The sequence below is a fragment of the Salmo salar genome, chromosome 04 (genome assembly GCF_965601325.2).
Source record: "Salmo salar chromosome 04, fSalSal1, whole genome shotgun sequence".
In the NCBI taxonomy this organism is placed as follows: Eukaryota; Metazoa; Chordata; class Actinopteri; order Salmoniformes; family Salmonidae; genus Salmo; species Salmo salar.
This window is the reverse complement of record NC_138294.1, coordinates 52,925,647-52,949,276: the sequence shown is the minus strand read 5'-3', so window position 1 is coordinate 52,949,276 and position 23,630 is coordinate 52,925,647. Positions and strand designations below refer to the sequence as shown.

The 23,630-nt window shown below is 43.0% G+C and overlaps 1 protein-coding gene across 1 annotated transcript; it reads right to left on the bottom strand.

Annotated features, from left to right (window-relative positions):
• Positions 1–204: 204 nt before the first annotated feature.
• LOC106603286 (galectin-9) lies at positions 205–13,439 on the bottom strand. Its single transcript, XM_014196744.3, has 5 exons — positions 13,091–13,439; positions 1,550–1,638; positions 1,204–1,411; positions 920–1,045; positions 205–725 (listed from the first exon to the last, which is right to left on the bottom strand). The coding sequence occupies exons 1-5, from the start codon at positions 13,118–13,120 to the stop codon at positions 684–686; spliced, it is 495 nt and encodes a 164-aa protein (XP_014052219.3). The 5' UTR covers positions 13,121–13,439; the 3' UTR covers positions 205–683.
• Positions 13,440–23,630: the final 10,191 nt, after the last annotated feature.

The window sequence follows — 23,630 nt, the reverse complement described above, 5'->3', positions numbered from 1 at the left end:
GTAGTGTACTGTTTAAATATATATGAATTACAAATCAGCCTTTAACTAGTTAAATCATTTTCCCTAGTCTATTCGTTACAATGTGTAACCATTGTCCAAGGACCAAGATTGGTTAACACTGTTGAAGTGTATAATTGTAAGGCAGACACATCATCATTCAAAGACTGGAATTTGATATGACTGAAATAATCTCAAAGACACTCATACCTGAACTGCACCTTTATTTTCCAAGGTAGAGCACATGATCAGTTACTATATTAAATGTACAGGTTACAATGTGGGGATGGATCTCATGCATGGTAATAACTACATGTATATACAACTTGCATCCTTGGCACAAAGTTATATTATATTCTACTCAATCCATAGGCTTCATTAAAATGTCTTTCAGACGGTTCTGAAGTTGACACAACTGGCTATGATAGTTGAGGTTCATAGATTGGTAGACATTAGTTCAGAACCTAATGTTTGGGTCCATACACAGATCAGCTAGATAGCTAGCTACACATCCATAGGCATACAGGTATTTTTATCCTCCACTGCACAATAAGCAAGAACATAGCTAGCTACGTTATTTCATCTATCTGCATTGCATGGCAAATATCAGCAAGGCAAGCTTACAAAATTGTACATTCAATTTGCAGTAAATGCTTTAGCTAGCTGGATTCTTTACATCCACTGATTCACATTACGACAGCCTGGTTTGCTGGTTGTTTCTGGAGTCCCTAAAATATTAAACAACCAGAATTACAATTTCATACGCATGTCACAACACACAAAGCTAGCTGGCTAATGTTATCTAGCTTACTCGAGATTTTCAGAAATGACCTTTATAATAAAAAAAATGCATAATAGTTTCTCCAAAATACTGCAAAGATGTACAGTATTCTCCCAAACGGAGGACCTGTCAGATACTCACTGTCACTGCAGGGTTGGAGAAGGCAATGCATTCGATCTCCACATCCCCATACACAAAGATGGTGTCCACTCTGGTGATTAACATCCGGTGCAGGTACTCCATGAAGTGGACACCATTCACAATCACCTGAGATAAGACCGGATTCAGGAGGCAAAAAAATCAATGGCACGGAGGGAAAATAATAAGGGCTTGCATCTTTTTTTCTCTAGAATAGAGATACAATTCAATAAGTAAACAGTAACACAAAAATGTGTAGCTTAAGTATCAGTGATAAGTCACCTTACCGAATATGAATCTCGGTTGACCAGGAATATGAGGGTAAATCGTTCCTCCTGGGTCATGGGTATATAATATTTACGCTCCTCTGGGCCCCACTTAGAGCACAGCATGGTGTTGCAGGCCACATGGTGTTTGGATTCATCATATCGGGGGTTGAAGTGGAGGGCTACGTCAGGTTTATCTTCTGAGCCACATTGCAAATTCACATGAAACCTACAGAGAGAAGGGAGCCATATTTTTAAGTGATTAGTTTCAACAAGATCCCTTCTGTGCTGATAGTGAGTGACAGGACTGAGCTAAAGACATGGCTGTCCTACGGTGAAAAAGACATGTACTACTAGGTCGGTTTACCTCCGGGCTCCTGGCAGGACTCTCCCTGTCACGGTGATGGTCTTCCCCTCATGCAGACCTCCCTGGATAGAGCCTGTGAATGGCACGCTCTAGGGCATGAAGCAAAAAACATTTGACCAGACTGGGTAGCTAATCTCGCTCACCAGCTAGTAGCTAGGTAGTCTGCCTGATAAGGCTAGGGACATTGCAAAACTAACATTAACAATGACCACATCAAGCATTTTGTAACCTATAACAATCTAAGGTGGGTTGCACCAACATGGATTAACTCTTAAACTGGTGTAGCAGGCTCAAGGGTGTGGGGTTTCCACATCACTAAGTTCAATAACAAAATTCACCAGTAGCACAACTAGAATGCAAATGGGGAGTTTATTAGGGATTTCTGTACACTGGGGAAGAAGGGGGAATTCACCAATTACTTCAGTCCACAAGCTGTTCTCGTTGTCCGTTCAGTTCTCCAGCGGTAACCCTAAAACTCAGGTCCTCAGCCAATCCGGTACACAAAGGGGGTAATTCGACAGTCCAGGTCACAACAGTTAATCTCACAGATATTGTTCTCTTCGTAACGTTCTCTTTATAACCCACATTTCTCTCTCCATTCTCTGCCCCTTTGTGTAGGCTGCTTCCTCCTTTATCCCCAAGCACTCCCTGACTTAATGATCCACAGCCTCGCCTCGTTGGGGCAGGAAGTCCATGTAAGGCTCAGGGGTGGAGCCAGCGGGCTGCAAGATCTCTCCCCTCAATAACCACTCCCCTCACCTCTCCCTGCCATCTGCCACACTGGGTTAAATCAAGGTTTATCTATTCATCTTTTTGCACCAAATTTTAAACCTAGTTTTAAATTAATCTTAGTTAAATCCTTTAGTTTTCACTTTAAACCTAGATACATTTTAAGCCTGTTGCTGAATTATTATTATTTTTTTTTAAATATAAACTTAGATTGGAGGCTAATTCTAAACTGACACTTGAGATAGTTTAACTGATAAAATGGCAGCCTATCCACCGTGGAGAGATTAAAATGACAGAGTTCGTCAGAGAATAATTAGTGACAGGTTGAATCCTGTTGAGTTTAATGATAATGATGAGTTTTCAAGGAGATACCGCTTCTCCAAGGACCCTGTAATGCAACTGGAAAGAAAGGTTGGACCAACCATTAAGCATGGGAGTGATAGGAACGAGGCTGTACCCCCACTACTTCAGCTCCTGGTGGCCCTACGGTTCTACGTAACTGGATGTTTCCATATGGTCGTTGGGGATCTTTGTGGACTCCACAAGTCAACTGTCTGCAGGATTGTAGTCAGTGTCCAGTGCTATTGCCGGTCTGAAGAATCAGTACATAAGGTTGAATCCTACAGAGGAAACAGCAGCTGGATTTTACAGGAGAGCGAGATTCCAAGGTGTACTAGGGGCAATAGACAACACGCATTCCTATTCCCAACCCTGGTGGTGAGAACGGAGAACTATTCCGTAATGGTGAAAGGTTACTGCTCCATCAACGTGCAGGCTGTTTGTGACAAAGGTCAGCTCACCAACATTGTAGCTAGATGGCCAGGATCCACCCATGATTGCAGAATCTTTGACAATAGTCATCTGTGTGCAATGCTGGAAAGGGGGGCATATGAAGGCCACCTACTAGGTGACAATGGATATGCCTGTCGTGGGTGCCTTATGACTCCCCTTTTAAACCCCCAGACACCTGAAGAGAGAGAATGCAACACCTCTCATATCCTGGTAAGAATTGTCATTGAAAAAGTTTTTGGAGTGTGGAGAAAAAAAAGATTCCCCTGCCTAGAGGGGCTCCGCACAAAGATGGACACTACACTGACAATCATTATTGCAGTGGCGGTTTTGTATAACTTTGGCAAGAGACAAGGACACAAGCTACCTGAGGAGGCTGAAGAGGACCTACCTGAGGAGAATGAAGAAGATGGCCAGGTGCAACATGCTGCCAATGCAAATGGGAATGCTGTGAGGGGAACCTTGATTGAGAACCATTTTGCAGCCTAAGGTGTGTATAATGTGACATTGGTAACATGTAAAAAGCAATATATTTTGATCGACAAGTACAATTCCTAATTAGGCTATCTGTATTCAAATGTATTATTAAGACATTTATATTCTCAATACCATACAGGGTGGAACTAGAAGCACCAGAACACAAGAGTGGGGATAAGACTGGAGGACACAAAATTGTTCAGTGCGGTGTAATTTGACTATAATGAAGACTGCTTCTTGTGAGGTTTTCTGTCCTCAGATAAAGAGAGCTATGAAAGCCTGTCTACACATAAAGAGGTCCCAATGAAGAGCAGTGGTTCTCAGTCCTGGTCCTGGGGACTCAAAGGGGTGCATATTTTTGTTTTGCTTTAGCACTGCACAGCTGACTCAAATGATCAAGTCATCATCAAGCTTCGAGTGGTATTTATGCATTGATTTGTGATGCTATCCTTGATATGATCCTGTTATTGTCACATGCACATGTGTGCGCCCATGCATCTATCAATCCAATGTTATCATGATTTGTTATCAGGGATATTATACTTTAGTAATCCACAATGACCCGGTGATGTAAAAGTCTAATAATTACATTATCTTCCATATTCCTAGACCCCTTGTAACTGGAGATTGCTTCAAAACGATTGCTTACAGTTAACGTGTAGGGCACTGCAAGGTTGGGTGACCAGGGCCATCTGGGACTGCCTCCTGGAGGAATTCAGGTGTGTGAAGGCTACCTGTGTCCTGCATAACTTCATGAGGATGGACACGAGGACCAGGAAGGGATCTGCACCTCGCCGCCGTGTGCCAGAGGGGAACTCTGCTGCTCTGCAGGATGTTTCAAGGATGGGGTCCAACAACGCAGCAAGAGGCAATCCGTGTGCGGGAGATCTTCACCTCCTACTTCTTCGAAGAGGGTTCTGTTCCCTGGTAACACCATAGACTACACTATGCACAACCAAAGGCTATTTTAAGAGCCATTCACATTGCAATAAGAGTATTCTTCCATTTACTTAGCTATGTCAACTGCAGTTATTCAATTCCCAGTTTCTCTCCCTTTGATTTCTACTTCTCAGGTGAGGGTGCTGTGATGTCTGTACAAAAACAAAACAATGAGACACCCTATAACCCACACACTCATGTATCAATCTGATTGATGGATTGTGTTGTGCAGTAAGCAGGCTCAGGTGTAATACTGTGGCTCCTTCCACCTTCAAAGAATAGGCAAGAGGGCCAACCATGGAGAAAAGTAAAACACTTCATTATTTCTATTACTACGCTATATTGTTTGTCCTCGTGTGTCCGTTTTTCAGCATAAAGTACTCTGCAGCCACTTAGTGTGGTGTGGACACCAGGTGAGGCCACACATATTCCTGTTGAACACTGTCTCTTTAACTACCTTATTTTCTCAATTACAGTCTCTCTCCTTCACTTCATCCCTCTATGTTCTTCTCCCTAAATCCTCTAGGTTATATCAGCTGTGTCGCTGAACCCCTCCCCCTCCCGCATCTGAACTGGCTACATAAAAATGTAGAATCAGGAACAGATATAGCCCTTGGTTCACTCCAGACCTGACTGCCCTTGACCAGCACAAAAACATCCTGTGGCGTACTGCACTAGCATCGAATAGCCCCCGCGGTATGCAACTTTTCAGGGAAGTTAGGAACCAATATACACAGGCAGTCAGGAAAGCAAAGGCTAGCTTTTTCAAACAGAAATTTGCATCCTGTAGCACAAACTCAAAAAAGTTCTGGGACACTGTAAAGTCCATGGAGAATAAGAACACCTCCTCCCAGCTGCCCACTGCACTGAGGCTAGGAAACACTGTCACCACCGATAAATCCACGATAATTGAGAATTTCAATAAGCATTTTTCTACGGCTGGCCATGCTTTCCATCTGGCTACCCCTACCCCGGTCAACAGCCCTGCACCCCCCACAGCAACTCGCCCAAGCCTCCCCTATTTCTCCTTCACCCAAATCCAGTTACCTGATGTTCTGAAAGAACTGCAAAACCTGGACCCCTACAAATCAGCCAGGCTAGACAATCTGGACCCTCTCTTTCTAAAATTATCTGCCGAAATTGTTGCAACCCCTATGACTAGCCTGTTCAACCTCTCTTTCGTATCGTCTGAGATTCCCAAAGATTGGAAAGCTGCCGCAGTCATCTCCCTCTTCATCGGGGGAGACACTCTAGACCTGGGGTGTCAAACTCAAATACCCAGTGGGCCAAAATGTAAAACCTGAACAAAGTCGCGGGCCAACATTGAACAAATGAACATTTTAATATTGACCCAAACAAGTTTTGCTTTAACATTGAATATGGAACAAGCATCGCTTATTACCATACAATATATAATTTAATAGTGGAGAAATGCAAAATCGAATTTCAAATGAAAAAACACATCAATGGCATTCATTTATTAAATAAATAAAATTTAAATAAAAATCGTATGCCTCTTTTCTATTTGCAGCCTTCTGATTTAAATACCAAAATAAACTTTTTCCACTGGCTAATAATTTTACAAATAAAATGATAATAAATCAATCAACCATTCAAGCCCATGCCTTGTAGCAAGAAAAAGTGCACAAAGAAAACGTTAATTATTGCACACTGATCTAATCTGATGTGCCCAAGCCAGATACCTGGCATCTCTTCTTGGATGCTAGTTCATCAATGTCTGGGCTCAGGCTCTGAGCTGAAGAAATCCTCAGTATCGAGTGAAGGTGTTCATCAGTCAGACGTCTCCTGTGAGCTGTTTTGGTCATCTTCATTGAGGAGAAAAGTTGCTCGCATAGATAAGTGCTGCCGAACATGGAGAGCATCTGAGCAGCTTGGGTGCGGAGCTGAGGCATTGTGTCAGGGATGAACCGTGGAAACTGTGCGGCGCCCACAGCATCATACTTTGACTTCAGCGTGTCGTTGCACTGGAGTTCAATCAGCTCCATTTGGATGTTGGTTGGTGCATTTTCCACATCAACTGCGAAGGGATTACTAAGCAGTTCAAACCTACATTTCTGGACATCGAAGTCGGCAAATCGCCGGCTAAACTCAGCGGCGAGAACACTGAGTTTTTCAGCAAACTGTGCGCATGGGAACACGGCGGTAGAGATCTGCGCTTTTATGGTTTGGCAGCAGGGAAAATGGCAAGGGTTTCCTTGCAGCATCTGATTCTCCCACAGGCACAGTTTAGTTTTAAAGGCCCTCACTGCAGCGTACATGTCTGTGATGATGCGCCCCCGCCCCTGAAGCTGCAGGTTCAGCGCATCGAGATGGCTCGAGATGTCACAGAGAAAGGCCAGCTCACACAGAAACTTTTGCTCCCGGAGCTCTGCTGTATCCTTCCCTTTGGTTTCCAGGAATTGACATATTTCCTCACGCAGATCGAAACATCTGTTCAGTACTTTTCCTCTGCTTAGCCATCTCACCTCTGTGTGATACGGCACGTCTGCGTATTCCGAACCACACTCCTCTAGAAAAAATTTAAACTGGCGGTGATTCAGACCTTTGGCTCTTATAAAGTTAACTACCTGTGTTACTGTGGTCATAACATGTTCTATCTTTAGGGCTTTGGCACACAGTGATTCCTGATGTATGATGTACCATGCCCACCAGTCCACTCTTTTTACCGCACATCGCTGGCGCACCATCTGTCGTTAATCCAACGAGTTTATCCCACGGCAGCTTTATTTCAGTTACACATTTGGAAACCTCCTCAAAGATTTCCTTTCCTGTGGTTGTGCCATGCATTGATTTGAATCCCAATAGCTCCTCCGTAACACACAGATTTGAGTCCACTCCACGGATGAAGACTGACAGCTGAGCAGTATCAGATGCGTCGCAGCTCTCATCCACAGCGAGGGAGAACGCAACGAAATCTTTTCCCTTTTCCATCAGCTGGTCATACAGATTGGTGGCAAGATCACATGTGCGATCAGCTACTGTGTTCCTGCTCAGGCTCACGTTTGAAAATGCTTGCTTTTTCTCTGGGCATACGAGGTCACAAACTTTCATCATGCACTTTTTCACGAACTCTCCCTCATTAAAGGGCCGGGCTGATTTTGCGATCTCTGCTGCCACTATATAACTAGCCTTTACAGCAGCCTCACTTTGTGATGTGGCTTTTTTGAACATATTCTGTTGTGAAACCAAACTTCTTTTCATCTCCTCTACTTTCTGGCTCCTTTGAGTCATGTCCAGGTCCTTGTATTTGTCATGGTGTTTCGTTTCATAGTGTCGTCTAATGTTGTACTCCTTACTTACAGCCACGTTGACTCCACAAACAAGACAAACAGGTTTGTCTTTTACATATGTAAACAGATATTCTGCCTCCCACTTGTCCAGAAAGCTCCTGTTTTCTGCCTTTCTTTTCGCCATTTTTGGGAAGGGATAGCGCGCTGACAGTTGTAGCGTCTATGTTGCTATGACTACTGTCACAGAGGAGAGGGCGTTTCTGGGTCCTGTCCTGATTGGCGCGCGAAAACAACAGCAGAGCATTATGGGATTCGTAGTGTTAGCAGTGAATGCGCTGTATAATACCGGCGGGCCAGCTCTAGTAGTAATTTGGTATTGTCTCGCGGGCCAAATATAATTACCCCGCGGGCCAAATTTGGCCCGCGGGCCAGAGTTTGACACCCATGCTCTAGACCCAAACTGCTACAGACCTATATCTATCCTACCCTGTCTTTCTAAGTTCTTCGAAAGCCAAGTTAACAAATAGATCACCCACCATTTTGAATCCCACTGTACCTTCTCCGCTATGCAATCTGGTTTCCGAGCTGGTCATGGGTGCACCTCAGCCACGCCCAAGGTCCTAAACGACATCATAACCGTCATCGATGAGACATTACTGTGCTGCCATAGCACACGCTCCAGCAGGTATATTTCACTGGTCGCCCCCAAAGTCAATTCCTCGTTTGGCCGTCCCTCCTTCCAGGTCTCTGCTGCCAATGACTGGAATGAACTGCAAAAATCACTGAAGCTGGAGACTCATATCTCCCTCACTAACTTTAAGCACCAGCTGTCAGAGCAGCCCATAGATCACTGCACTTGTACATAGCCCATCTGTAAATAGCACATCCGACTACCTCATCCCCATACTGAAATGTATTTTGGTCCTTTGCACCCCAGTATCTCTACTTGCACATTCATCTTCTGCACGTCTATCACTCCAGTGTTTAATTGCTATATTGTAATTACTTCGCCACTATTATGTAATTGTGATGAACTGAGAGAATATTTGGGTAGCACTGTGATTCATTAATCATGTGCTGCCTTCCCTGCTCCTATGTTCTTACCTCTTTCCCTTTCTGTCTCTTACACCTCTCCCGCCACCTCCTCTTTCTTCCTCTGTTTTTATAATGCACAACAGATTCAGTACAGATTGAACTTAAATTTATAATATTACAATTATATTTATAATGCATGTATTTATAACACTTGGATAATGAACGTCTTTCAATAAAGAGTTTCACATTCTCTACTGGTTGAAATACACCTATCCTGTGTTTATCAGATCAGTGCAAATGAAGGGCATTAGATATTGCGATTAACTGGTTTTAGAGTATTTACATGATGCACAGGAAGTGTAGTGTACTGTTTAAATATATATATGAATTACAAATCAGCCTTTAACTAGTTAAATCCTTTTTCTAGTCTGTAAGTAACAATGTATAACCATTGTCCCAGAACCAAGATTGGTTAACGCTGTTGAAGTGTTTAATTGTAATGCAGACACAGCATCATTCAAAGACTGGAATTTGATACTCCTGGTATTGGATATGACTGAAGAATAATCTCAAAGACACTCATACCTGAACTGCACCTTTATTTGCCAAGGTAGAATACATGATCAGTGAATATATTAAATGTACAGGTTACAATACAGGTATTTTTATCCTCCACTGCACAATATGCAAGAACATAGCTAGCTACGTTATTTCATCTTTCTGCATTGCATGGCAAATATCAGCAAGGCAAGCTTACAAAATTGTACATTCAATTTGCAGTAAATGCTTTAGCTAGCTAGATTCTTTACATCCACTGATTCACATTACGACAGCCTGGTTTGCTGGTTGTTTCTGGAGTCCCTAAAATATTAAACAACCAGAATTACAATTTCATACGCATGTCACAACACACAAAGCTAGCTGGCTAATGTTAGCTTGTCACGTCCTGACCAGCAGAGGGAGTAGTTGTTTAGTATTTAGTCAGGACGTGGCAGAAGTTGTGTGTTGTATGTAGTTTCTAGTTGTTCTGTTTCTGTGTTAGTCTTGTGACTCCTGATCAGGAACAGCTGGATATCGTTGTTCCTGATTGGGAGTCATATATTAGGAGTGTGTTTTGCACCTGGGGTTTGTGGGTTGTTGTTTTAGCACTGCTTTATGTTAGCCTGCTAACTGGTCCTGTAGGTCTATTGTTACTTTGTTTTTTGTGTTCATTTTATTCTAATTAAATAGAAAGATGAGCATTCACATCCCGTCTGCGTTTTGGTCATCCATTCACCACGACAGCCGTTACATAGCTTGTCAGCTAGCTTGCTAAATCGAGATTTTCGTAAATGAACTTTATGATTAAAAACAATACTCATAATAGTTTGTCTCTACATGAACTAACATATTCCTGTCAACAGTACGTTTTGCATGATTCGTTATGACGTTATTATCACTTCCATTCCTTCAGCCATCTTTGCTGAAGAAAGTCCAAATACGGCCCAAACACTTAATAGACACACCCTCGTCCACTTAGCCTCGTCCACTTAGCCTCGCCTTATGCCTTTGGGGAATCCCCGTCGTCAACTTGGTCGGTAGTCCAAATGATTAGCCAAGCAAGGGAAGTTTGCAATGTAAGCCCCTCAGCCCTCGTTTTAAGTTGGCTTTGCGAGTGTATATTTATGTTCACTCCGGGACGTGAAACTCCAGGCTAACGTTAGTTAGCTAATTTATTTGCTAGCTATCATACAGTAGGTGTAACGTTATATTAATAATTATATTTAATATAAGTATACATGCAATCATAATTGACTGTAGCGCATATAAAGCACCCAGGGGCGGAAATCCCGGGGGGGACGGGGGGGACACGACCCCCCCCCATCCTGGGAAAAATATGATTTGTCCCCCCCAATATATCACTGAAACATAACTATGTAATTTAAATAATATTATTAATACGCAATGAAAGCAATTGTGCTGATTATAGACACTTAATAGCTCGTTTTTAAGTTTCAAAAGATTGCGACCCCCCCCCCCCACCCTTTGCCTCACAATGGTTTGATCCACTGCTAGTTCCTTAGCTTGCGAGGTAACGTAGAGGTCGTACCTACTGTCTGAAAGGCACTCAATGCACGTAACTGACGTGAGGTTAATCCAGTCAATCGCGCACACACACTAGCTGAATATGCAGAGCTAGCGCGCAAATATGAACTATTAAGCTAGCTAGTACCTATTCCATTTATGTGGCGTCGTCAAAGATGGAATCTTTGCTATCGTCAATTTATTCCAAGATCAGCATGCATGTAAGTTAGTGCTTCAAAGTCCCTGTGATAAGGTTAGCGATAAACTGAACAGAACTACACTCTCTTCTACCATTGTTTTAAATATATTTAATGGTCTCGTTGCAAAAGCTAAATTGTCGCAAGGGAACTTTTATTTATATATTTTATTTCACCTTTATTTAACCCGGGTAGCAAAGATTATAGCAAACACCCCTGAATTGGTGCTCGCTAGCTTTGCAAATTCAGCTATTGTTAGAAGCCAGCCAATATGAAACAAACGATTAAAATTACAAAAGGTTGCAGCATATGTTGTGTAAATGGTGAACTCATACAGCTGTCAACTCTTGTCACTGCAATCCGTTTCACATTTGCTAGCTACCTTTTAGATCGAAGCCCAAATAGAATGATAGAAGATAAGATGATAGAAGCCCATCTCCTACTGTAAATAACCTACATACTGTGTGTGTGTAGCCAACCAGGTAGAAAAATGGCAGAAAAAAGATGGACATCAGAGTATTTTTCAGTACACCAAAACGCAAAGTAAGAACCCTAGTAGCCTAATATCTCAAAGACTAGTTGATAAAATGTTCATAAGAAAGAAATGAAATTCTAATGGAAATGTTTCACAATGATGTCATTAGGCAGAGCAGGCAACAGATGGCACACAGACAGCAGAGTTGGGGACAGATATGCAGGGACAGACTGGCAGAGACAGGGAATCTCAGGTAAGTTTGTTGAGTCTTTGTTTGGCAACATTATGAAAGGTTCTCAATTTTTTTTACTTGTAAAATAGGAACATAATTGGGAAATGCCATGGATACCCCCACTCTCAACTTAAACTGGTGACTGAACTAAGATTTGTTAAAGGCAATGGTATTGCTGTTGTGATTAGTTGTGTAGTTTTGGGTACCGGTAGTTAGGAGTACGGCAAACACCTTATTTCTTTGGTTCCTCAATATACATTTACCATATTAAACGTAGGCTATGTGTTGCAGCACTACTTTTGGTGTCCCCCTCAGGAATTGCTCTTGAGAAAATGTAATGTAATTGTCCCCTCCAAAGTTGATATCAGATTTTCGCCCCTGAAAGCACCCACACGTTACCGGTGGATGACACCGTTCATCCCGCGATGATTGTTTTAACATTGTAGTGAAGTAAGTTAGTTTTAACGTGCATTATAGTCAATGATATTTAACAGTTATTTATGTTTACTAAATATTGGTGGGCCGAGTTGTCCGTCGTCATCAGAGGGGTTATGGAGAGGGGCAAACTGCTGGGGAATCATCTCTCAAATCTTCTTGGAGAGAGGATCAATTCCCTTGGACGGAGGCCCCCCTCCGGTCTGAAATAGCACTCGGCTCTGTCGCATCCTTTTTTGCTTTCGCTTTTACATTTTTCCAGCACGCCTTCATTTGATTTGGGTCCCTCTTTTCTTTAATCCGTGTCGATCCATTAAATCTGTCGCATAAAATGGCCCAGGTGTCTTCCTCCTTTTTGACAGTCGTGTTGTCTGTCTTTTTATCCTCCAGTACATTCCTAAATTCCTCCATCAGTTTGGACGAGGTTTTCATAAGTGGAGAAATGGTGGTGCCACAGATCTCGGATTAATTATAAACCTAGATTTACAAAACCTAGATTATCTCTAATCCTAGATTAATTAAAAACATGTCGGTGCAACCCACCCTAAAAGGTTATAGTTTCCTTTCTTCTTACCTTCTTTCATTAATTATATCAATCACTTAAGTTTTTAGGTGTCAAAGGTGGATATGAAAATGACAGGAAATATACACAGACCTATTGAATGTTTTTCAGTCCTGTTCCTGGGGAACCCATTTTTATTCTAGTCCACTAAATGCATCACTAACAGACCCATTGCACCTGATTTTAGTTGCATCGGATGTGCTAGTGCGTGCTGGGCTAGAGGGAAATCTGTGGGTCCAGGATATAAAAATATTGTGTAACATTACACCAAAATGAGGTATCAAAATGACTCCCAAAACTCACACATAATGGGGCCTGAAAAGTACATGTAAATAATGTCAAAGTAGAATTCTTACCGGATTGCAGAAGGGTTGCTGATAATCCATGCTGCAGTGTGGCTCTGATCTGTCTGTTTGACTTTATGGTGAATCTAGAGAGTGCAGCACGTAGACGTTCTCGGCGGTTCTCTTCTGCCACGTCTATACATTTCTCTCACAATGACTCATGCGGTCATCATTGATTTACACTAATTGAAACACGGTCAAGCCATCTGCTTTTCTTTTTTCTTTTTGCACTGTCTCTATGCATTCTCAAACCCAGCTCAATTAATCTCTACCACTGTGTCACTGAGTCATCATAATGCTTTAGCAAATTTACATTATACAAGTGGCAGTGGTAGACATAATGTAAGTAACCTAATTTATGTCCCTCTAACTTCCCGAATGCCTCTGCTGATCCTACAGCTATTGTATGCCGCAATCACGTGACTATGAACCAGTTTGCCGCAATCACGTGTCTATGAACCAGATTTATGCTGTTAGCACTGAGACGGTGTGCCCTAGTAGGAAGTCCACTGTGTGCAGCTCACCATGCACTAACATAAATAACATGAGAATATCTACTTCTGCTAAGCTTCCCAGTAAAGCAATGAAAACAAGCAAGCATCGCAGAAAAGTGCTCAAAATAGCCTACATTAACATATGTAGTTTAAGAAACAAGGTTCATCAAATCAATAACTTGCAAGTAACAGATGACATTCATATTCTGACTATCTCTGAAACAAATCAAATCAAATCAAATTTATTTATATAGCCCTTCTTACATCAGCTGATATCTCAAAGTGCTGTACAGAAACCCAGCCTAAAACCCCAAACAGCAAGCAATGCAGGTGTAGAAGCACGGTGGCTAGGAAAAACTCCCTAGAAAGGCCAAAACCTAGGAAGAAACCTAGAGAGGAACCAGGCTATGAGGGGTGGCCAGTCCTCTTCTGGCTGTGCCGGGTGGAGATTATAACAGCACATAGCCTAGATGTTCAAATGTTCATAAATGACCAGCATGGTCAAATAATAATAATCATAGTAGTTGTCGAGGGTGCAACAAGTCAGTAACACAAGAGTAAGTGTCAGTTGGCTTTTTCATAGCCGATCTTTGAGAGTATCTCTACCGCTCCTGCTGTCTCTAGAGAGTTGAAAACAGCAGGTCTGGGACAAGTAGCACGTCCGGTGAATAGGTCAGGGTTCCAGCAGGTCTGGGACAGCAGGTCTGGGACAGGTAGCACGTCCGGTGAACAGGTCAGGGTTCCATAGCTGCAGGCAGAACAGTTGGAACTGGAGCAGCAGCACGGCCAGGTGAACTGGGGACAGCAAGGAGTCATCAAGCCAGGTAGTCCTGAGGCATGGTCCTAGGGCTCAGGTCCTCCGAGAGAGAGAAAGAAAGAAAGAGAAAGAGAGAATTAGAGAGAGCATATTTAAATTCACACAGGACACCGGAAAAGACAAGAGAAATACTCCAGATGTGACAGACTGACCCTAGCCCCCCGACACATAAACTACTGCAGTATAAATACTGGAGGCTGAGACAGGAGGGGTCAGGAGACACTGTGGCCCCATCCGATGAAACCCCCGGACAGGGCCAAACAGGTAGGATATAACCCCACCCACTTTGCCAAAGCACAGCCTCCACACCACTGGAGGGATATCTCCAATCACCAACATACCATCCCGGGACAAGGCCGAGTATAGCCCACAAAGATCTCCGCCACGGCACAGCCCAAGGGGGGGCGCCAACCCAGACAGGAAGACCACGTCAGTGACTCAACCCACTCAAGTGACGCACCCCTCCCAGGGACAGCATGGAAGAACACCAGTAAGCCAGTGACTCAGCCCAGGTAATAGGGGTAGAGGCAGAGAATCCCAGTGGAAAGAGGGGAAACCGGCCAGGCAGAGACAGCAAGGGCGGTTCGTTGCTCCAGCCTTTCCGTTCACCTTCACACCCCTGGGCCAGACTACACTTAATCATAGGACCTACTGAAGAGATGTGTCTTCAGTAAAGACTTAAAGGTTGAGACTGAGTCTGCGTCTCTCACATGGGTAGGCAGACTATTCCATAAAAATGGAGCTCTATAGAAGAAAGCCCTGCCTCCAGCTGTTTGCTTAGAAATTCTAGGAACAATTAGGAGGCCCGCGTCTTGTGACCGTAGCATACGTGTAGGTATGTACGGCAGGACCAAATCGGAAAGATAGGTAGGAGCAAGCCCATGTAATGCTTTGTAGGTTAGCAGTAAAACCTTGAAATCAGCCCTTGCCTTAACAGGAAACCAATGTAGGGAGGCTAGCACTGGAGTAATATGATCAAATTTTTTGGTTCTAGTCAGGATTCTAGCAGCCGTATTTAGCACTAACTGAAGTTTATTTAGTGCTTTATCCGGGTAGCCGGAAAGTAGAGCATTGCAGTAGTCCAACCTAGAAGTAAAAAAGGCATGGCTACATTTTTCTGCGTCATTTTTGGACAGAAAGTTTCTGATTTTTGCAATGTTACGTAGATGGAAAAAAAGCTGTCCTTGAAACAGTCTTGATATGTTCTTCAAAAGAGAGATCAGGGTCCAGAGTAACGCCAAGGTGCTTCACAGTTTTATTTGAGACGACTGTACAACCATCCAGATTAATTGTCAGATTCAACAGAAGATCTCTTTGTTTCTTGGGACCTAGAACAAGCATCTCTGTTTTGTCCGAGTTTAAGAGTAGAACGTTTGCAGCCATCCACTTCCTTATGTCTGAGACACAGGCTTCTAGCGAGGGCAATTTGTGTGAAACACACTTAGACAATACCTTTGATGATAAAGTGGTAGCAATACAAGGTTATAACATTTACAGAAAATACAGAAATGCCAGTGGTGGAGATGTTGCTGTTAATATTCAGAACCACATTCCTGTAAAGATTAGAGAGGATCTTTTATTTAACAAATTCTTATTTACAATGACAACCCACTGCTCCCCGGTAGGCTAACTGCCTTGTTCAGAGGCAGAACAACAGATTTTTACCTTGTCAGTTTGGGGATTCGATCCATTATAGGAATTGTGATCTTGCTGTGCTTGTGTACTGTATTTGTATGCCATGACTGTAAACATCTTGCTTTAACAATTTAACATTTGCTAAACATCAGCCCGTTAGGCTAGTGCTGCCTCACTCTGACCGTGATATCAATGTATTTTTTGATAAAGCACAAAAATGAAATAAACTATTTGTTATAATTATTGAAGATTGAGTAAGTGTAATTCAAACTGTTTGCTTGGAATGATTTGTAGCTATGGTCTATATCTGTGTGTGAGTGCATCCGACTCAGTTTCCAGAAAACATGCAATACCATAAAGTGTTGTGTATTCGGCGCACACAAATTCAGGAGGAAACTGAAGAGCGGATGGCTTGACCCAGTTGTATTGAATGCCGTTTGGGTCATAAAACACGTGGTCAAAACGCATTATTTTTAATGCTTACTTTACACGCGTAGCATTAAAAGATTGTGTTTTGACCACGTGCTTTATGACCCAAGCGGCTTTCCATACAAATGGGCACTTGTGAAGCCAGGTATGCCCATGTGGTGGCCTTCAGATTATATGCAATCCTTTTCCAATTTAAATTCCTTAAATACCTCTGTTCCTAGAATAACTTAGGTGAATTTATATATTGCTTTCACATATTAATTCTCACAAAGGAACGGATACAATGGAAGGAAACATTTTCAATGGGAAGTGAATTGCAATCACCAGTCGGCAAAGGCCGCTGCGCAATGCAGGTGTACTTTGCATAAAAGGTGTCAGTTGCTCTCTTATCTGAGCGTCACCGTTTCAATTACTACAGTCAAGTTAGCCGACACTTGCAAAACTGTATGGAACGTCGTTTGGGTCATAAAACACGTGTTTAAAAATGCAATATTTTTAATGCTACGAGTGTAAAGTAAGCAGGTGCAGGCGCTAAGTTAACGCAGTCACTCGTTAAGTTAACGCATAGACGCATCAAATAAGCACGTGCAAATGTGCTTGCAGGTGGTCCAACGTGCTAAATAAACAGCTGCAAGCGGTCCTGCACACGTCAAATTATGCCTACGGCTGCTAAATTTACACCTATACACGGTAACTTAACGCATTCTTTAATATGCTAATTTTACCAGATAATTTCCCTAGCTCCTCCTTTCAACCAGATTTCTTTAATCGGTGTACAGTCAGTTTGAAGCAACAACAACACAATTGAAGATGTTGAGAAGGAACTTCCTTATCCATTGCAAACAGATCCTAAATGACTGCACTCGGCTAATAGCAGTGCAATTAACTTAGGCCTAACGTTATGTGTCGCTAATATTGTAAGTCTGATTAGGCAAAGGGAGTATTTTATATATGTATATATATATATATATATATATATATATTTTTAAATGAATGCTGGTATTTACATGGCTGGATTGCTAAATGAGTTACTAGTTCGTTTGCTAATGTTCCAAACCCCGGCCATATCCGCAGTGAACAGCACTGTCTTGTAACATTTTTACAGATGAATTGTGGGTAGTATCTGAGCTTTGTTATTCTGAATGTCTATTTTTAAGTGTTGACCTCCAAACACTGCTGAAGTTAATGAGCAGCAAGGTTCATTCTGTTTTTGCCCCTGTATCATGTTCTCCAATAAGTGTTACTTATGGACTTTAATGTCCCCCCCTCCCGTTCCCTTCTTTTTTCAGAGGGAAACACATACCCTTTGACCCTAGAGAAGGTTCTCCTTTTCACTTCAGTGGCTTCAGCCATTCCTAGGCTGGGATTGCCAGTGGAGCCACAGCCACAGTTCTTACACAAACAAGAGAATGAGGCTGCCAGGATCTTCCCGGAAGCAGATACATGCAGCATTGTTTTATGGCTACCAATTCACCCAACCCTACGCAGCCTTCAGGGCGGAAATGGAGAGTGGAATTCTACAGTCACCAACATTTGGTGTCATTGTCAAAGATTCCAGCCACTCAAGTCTGAATGGTCTTTAAGTCTCACCATCTACTTTGTTTTGCTTACGCTGAGACTGTTGTCCTATCACCATTATGTCAGGTCCCAGAGCTCCTCCATGTACCCATGATCAGTAGTGATCAGGTGTACCATGGTAGTGTTGTCAGCATGTTTAGGTGTTGGGTCCATTCTGGAGATAAATATTCTTGTAATATGTTAAAAATTGAATTTGTTATTACAGGGTTTACACCCAGAGGCCTGAGTCTACTAACAAGTTTGTGGGTCAGGATGGTGTTGAAAGCAGAGCTATAAAAGAAAACGCACTCTGATGTATGTAAAATGCATAATTGACAAATTTGTTGGGACAATAGGCAAACTGGAGTTGGTCCAGTGAATTTTTGCTACCATGTGCTACACGATATCTATTGTTCCAGTTTTTAAAAACGATATCGACTGGGCAGTAGTGGAGATGGTAAGAAGCTTTGATATCATGGGGACCAAACTTCTATAACGTCCTTTCTTGGTACACCCACACAGACACCGCAGTCAAATAACAACCAGCGGCACTGGCTTGAGAAGTTTTGCCTGACGTCAAACAGTAAGAGTGTCGGATTGAAGTGTCTGAAAAAATGTATACAACCATAAGACCAGATTCCTTTTTTTGTCATCTTTACTGGCACAGTGGTTTTCAAATCATTTCTAATTCTAGTCGCTTTCAATTGATTCATTGACTCCAAGAACCATAGATTGTTCGTAGTTCATAACATTCACACAACTGACATTAAACGTTGCTTGACCGTAGATTGGGATACATGTTTAACCTGTTACGGCTAGGGGGCAGTATTTACACGGCCGGATAAAAAACTTACCCGATTTAATCTGGTTATTACTACTGCCCAGAAACTAGAATATGCATATAATTGGCTTTGGATAGAAAACACCCAAAAGTTTCTAAAACTGTTTGAATGGTGTCTGTGAGTATAACAGAACTCATATGGCAGGCAAAAACCTGAGAAGATTCTGTACAGGAAGTGCCCTCTCTGACCATTCCTTGGGCTTCTTGACTCTTTTTATTGAAAATTTAGGATTTTGCTGTAACGTGACACTTCCTACGGCTCCCATAGGCTCTCAGAACCCGGGAAAAAGCTGAATGATGTCGAGGCAGCCCCTGGCTGAAAAACATTAGCGCCTTTGGTAAGTGGTCTATCAGAGGACAATGAGACTGAGGCGCGTGCACGAGGCGACCCCATGTTTTTATTTTCTCTCTCTTTGTACTAAAACACAGATTCCCGGTCGGAATATTATCGCTTTTTTACGAGAAAAATTGCATAAAAATTGATTTTAAACAGCGGTTGACATGCTTCGAAGTACGGTAATGGAATATTTTGAATTTTTTTGTCACGAAACGCGTCGGGCGCGTCACCCTTCTTTACACTTCGGATAGTGTCTTGAACGCACGAACAAAACAGAGGATATTTGAACATAACTATGGATTATTTTGAACCAAACCAACATTTGTTATTGAAGTAGAAGTCCTGGGAGTGCATTCTGACGAAGAACAGCAAAGGTAATAACATTTTTCTTATGGTAAATCTGACTTTGGTGAGGGCTAAACTTGGTAGGTGTCTAAATAGCTAGCCCTGTGATGCCGGGCTATCTACTTAGAATATTGCAAAATGTGCTTTCACCGAAAAGCTATTTTAAAATCGTACATAGCTAGTGCATAGAGTTCTGTATCTGTAATTCTTAAAATAATTATGTTTTTTGTGAACGTTTATCGTGAGTAATTTAGTAAATTCACCGGAGGTTTGCGGGGGGTATGCTAGTTCTGAACGTCACATGCTAATGTAAAGCTGGTTTTTGATATAAATATGAACTTGATTGAACAAAACATGCATGTATTGTATAACATAATGTCCTAGGCGTGTCATCTGATGAAGATCATCAAAGGTTAGTTCTGCATTTAGCTGTGGTTTGGGTTTATGTGACATTATATGCTAGCTTGAAAAATGGGTGTCTGATTATTTCTGGCTGGGTACTCTGCTGACATAATCTAATGTTTTGCTTTCGTTGTAAAGCCTTTTTGAAATCGGACAGTGTGGTTAGATTAACGAGAGTCTTGTCTTTAAAATGGTGTAAAATAGTCATATGTTTGAGAAATTGAAGTAATAGCATTTCTAAGGTATTTGAATAACGCGCCACAGGATTCCACTGGCTGTTACGTAGGTGGGACGATTTCGTCCCACCTTCCCTAGAGAGGTTAAATAACATTGGATATTTGATTGGGCTTAATGGTGCATACCTTGTCGTGTTGTGGATGCCAACCAGGTGAGAATCACCGGAATTAACTGATACTTGATGAATCAAGTCTTCTTTGCTGTTTTATCAGCCTCTCCCTTACCCACTCCAAGCTCCTCTTCATGGTTCTCTTCTGCAAGACAATTGTGTGATAATAAAGTGGAAAGAATGGGAATCCTATTCCTTTGAAGCAGTACTATATAGTACTGGGTATACTGTATGCTGTTACGGAGTCTAGTTGATAGGTAATCGACTAGTCAGACTGTTCCCCGGACTCTGCGTGTAGGGATTTGTACAATGCATGAACAAGGCTATTGAACTAGACATTGGTGTCTGTCTTTATTACTTTATCCAATATATCATACTGAAACATGGTATCAGAAGTGGCTCGAAAACCACACGTTTGTTATTTTTGTAGCTAAGTACAGTATAGGCGCAGTTACGTTCCATATGCGAACACACGCCGTTTCCTACTCCTAGTCACAACACTGATCAACTCGTTGTTAGCTGGTTAGCTAGCATCACTACCTACCTCGATGACTGAAGGCAAAGAAATCTCCTATTCCATCGCTATGGCAGCGAACATTCCGCCACCAAATCCCATGGTTCTCACAGGGGACTGGAATACTAATTGGGACAATTTCAGGGATGAATTCGAGGACTATGCGCTGGCGACCGGTTTACATGAGAAACCCAACGAGGTACAAGCGGCAACTCTGAGGAGTTTAATGGGCAGCGAATGCAGGCATATCTACCGGCAAAATCTCACCCTCACAGCGCAACAACAGTGTGATGCAAAGGCTATATTGGATGCATTGGAGAATTATTTCAAACCCGCCAGAAACGTAATTTACGAGCGGTTCCTTTTCGGAAGCTGCAAACAGGGAGAGGGTGAGTCAGTACACAACTTTGTAACCCGTTTGAGAGAAAAATCCGCCCCTTGTGAATACGGGGGATTGAAAGATGAATTGATTCGTGACAAAATAGTACTGGGAATTGCAAATGAGGATACGCTCCGGCGTCTACTGCGAGAGAGAGGCTTAACATTAGTAACTGCCATCGAAATGTGCCACACTGCTGAAGTCACTGACATGAGAATGAGAGCAATGGAAATTGAAACCCCATGCTCCGACGTTGATACTGTTCACGCTGTTGCTAGGCAGACATTCAGACAAAACCAATCGAGGCAGAGTAATTCACCACAAACAGTGAACACAGAGAGCCCCATAGCATGTAAATACTGTGGGAATACACACACACGTGGCAAAGAGCACTGCCCTGCCTATGGAAAACCATGCAGAGCTTGTGGAACTAATAATCACTTTGCAAAAGTGTGTCTCAAAAGCAAAAGAAGGGTGAGTGAGGGAAAGATTCACTGTGTTGATGATGTCACTCAATGTTCAGAGCTGAACAGTGAAAGTGACATTTACATGCATGAATCCATTGGGGCTGTACACTCAAGACGGAAAAAATGGTTTGTGACACTACGATTACACAACAAGCAACAACAATGTCAACTGGATTCCGGTGCTACATGCAATGTAATGAGCTACAAAGACAAAATCAATCTTGCACCTGACACACATCTATTGCCCAGTGACACTAGACTAAAGCTGTACTCTGGAGAGCTGATGAGCTCTATGGGCACCTTTGAGACTGAATGTGTTATTCGGGGACGCAAACACAAGCTGGAGTTTGAGATTGTGAAAACCAGTCAACATCCTCTCCTCTCAGGCTCTACATGCGAACGCCTGGGACTGATGCAGTTCACTGTACCAAATTACCTGTACATTGTGGATCATGTCCAGCATGGACCCTTGTCCAAAGAACAACTACTCTGCAGATATGACGATGTATTCAACATGCCCGTTGAATCAGTGTCTGGGGAGGTACACTTTGAAGTGGATGAGAGCATCACTCCAGTCCAGTGTGCTCCTCGCAATGTGCCCATTGCAATGAAAGTGGCTGTGAAGGCCCAGCTGGACAAGAATGAGGCCGATGGCCACATGACATCTGTGACCGAACCAACTGACTGGATCAGCAATATGGTCATAGGAAAAAAACTGAGAAGCTGAGGGTCTGCATCGACCCAAAGTATCTGAACCAAGCACTGAAACGATCCCACTACATCATGCCGACACTAGAGGATGTCCTCTACAAGCTTCCCAAGGCCAGGATTTTCACCTTGGTGGATGCCCGAGATGCATTCCTTCAATGCAAGCTGGACGAAGAAAGCAGCTTCATGACTACCTTCTGGACCCCCTGGGGTCGGAAACGCTGGCTCAAGCTCCCGTTTGGTGTCTCAGTGGCACCTGAGGTATACCAACGCAAGCAGCACGAGTTACTGGCTGGGCTCAAGGGCATTGAACCCATCGCCGATGATGTCCTGATCGTAGGCTGTGGTGACACAGACGAAGAAGCAGAACGCGACCACGATGTGAAGCTCCTGGCACTGATGGAGCGCTGTCGATCAGTTAAGCTTCGTCTTGGCCTGAAGAAGCTGCAGTTCAAGGTGAAAGACGTCCACTACCATGGCCACATTCTCTCGGCAAAAGGCCTGAAGCCGGACCCAGACAAGGTCTGAGCAATCCTCGACATGCCAAACCCGTCTGATGCAAAAGGAGTACAGCGTCTCATCGGTTTTGCAAACTATCTTGCAAAGTTCATGCCACACCTATCAGCAGTCTGTGAGCCTCTGCGCCGGTTGCTGGACAAAGACACACCATGGCACTGGCTACCCAAGCACGAGGCCGCGGTGCAGGAGATGAAATCTCTGGCTTCATCCATGTCAGTGTTGCACTACTATGACGTCACGAAGCCTGTCACAATCCAGAGCGACTCCAGCCAAAGGGGACTTGGATGCTGCCTTATGCAGGAAGGCCAGCCCGTTGCGTTTGCCTCGAGAGCGCTCACCCCCACCGAACAGAACTATGCACAAATTGAGAAAGAGAGAGTGCCTCAGCATCGTCTTCTCCTGCTAGTGATTCCATCACTACTTATATGGTCGAGAGCTGGTCACCGCTGAAACTGACCACAAACCCCTCATTGCCATATTCAGTAAACCTCTCCTCAACGCGCCCAAGAGGCTTCAAAGCATGCTCCTGACTCTGCAAAACTACAGCCTGAAAGTCATTTACAAGCCAGGACCAGAGATGTACAACTGCTCCCTGACTTGTCTGCAGAGACGGTCATAAAGCGCTGCAAGGCACAGTTTGCCTGGCAAGGTCAGCCTGACAAGGTAATCACGGACAATGGCCCACAATTCACTGCACAGTTCAAGCGTTTCGCCTCAGAATGGGAGTTTGACCACGTGACCTCCAAAAGTAAATGGAAAGGC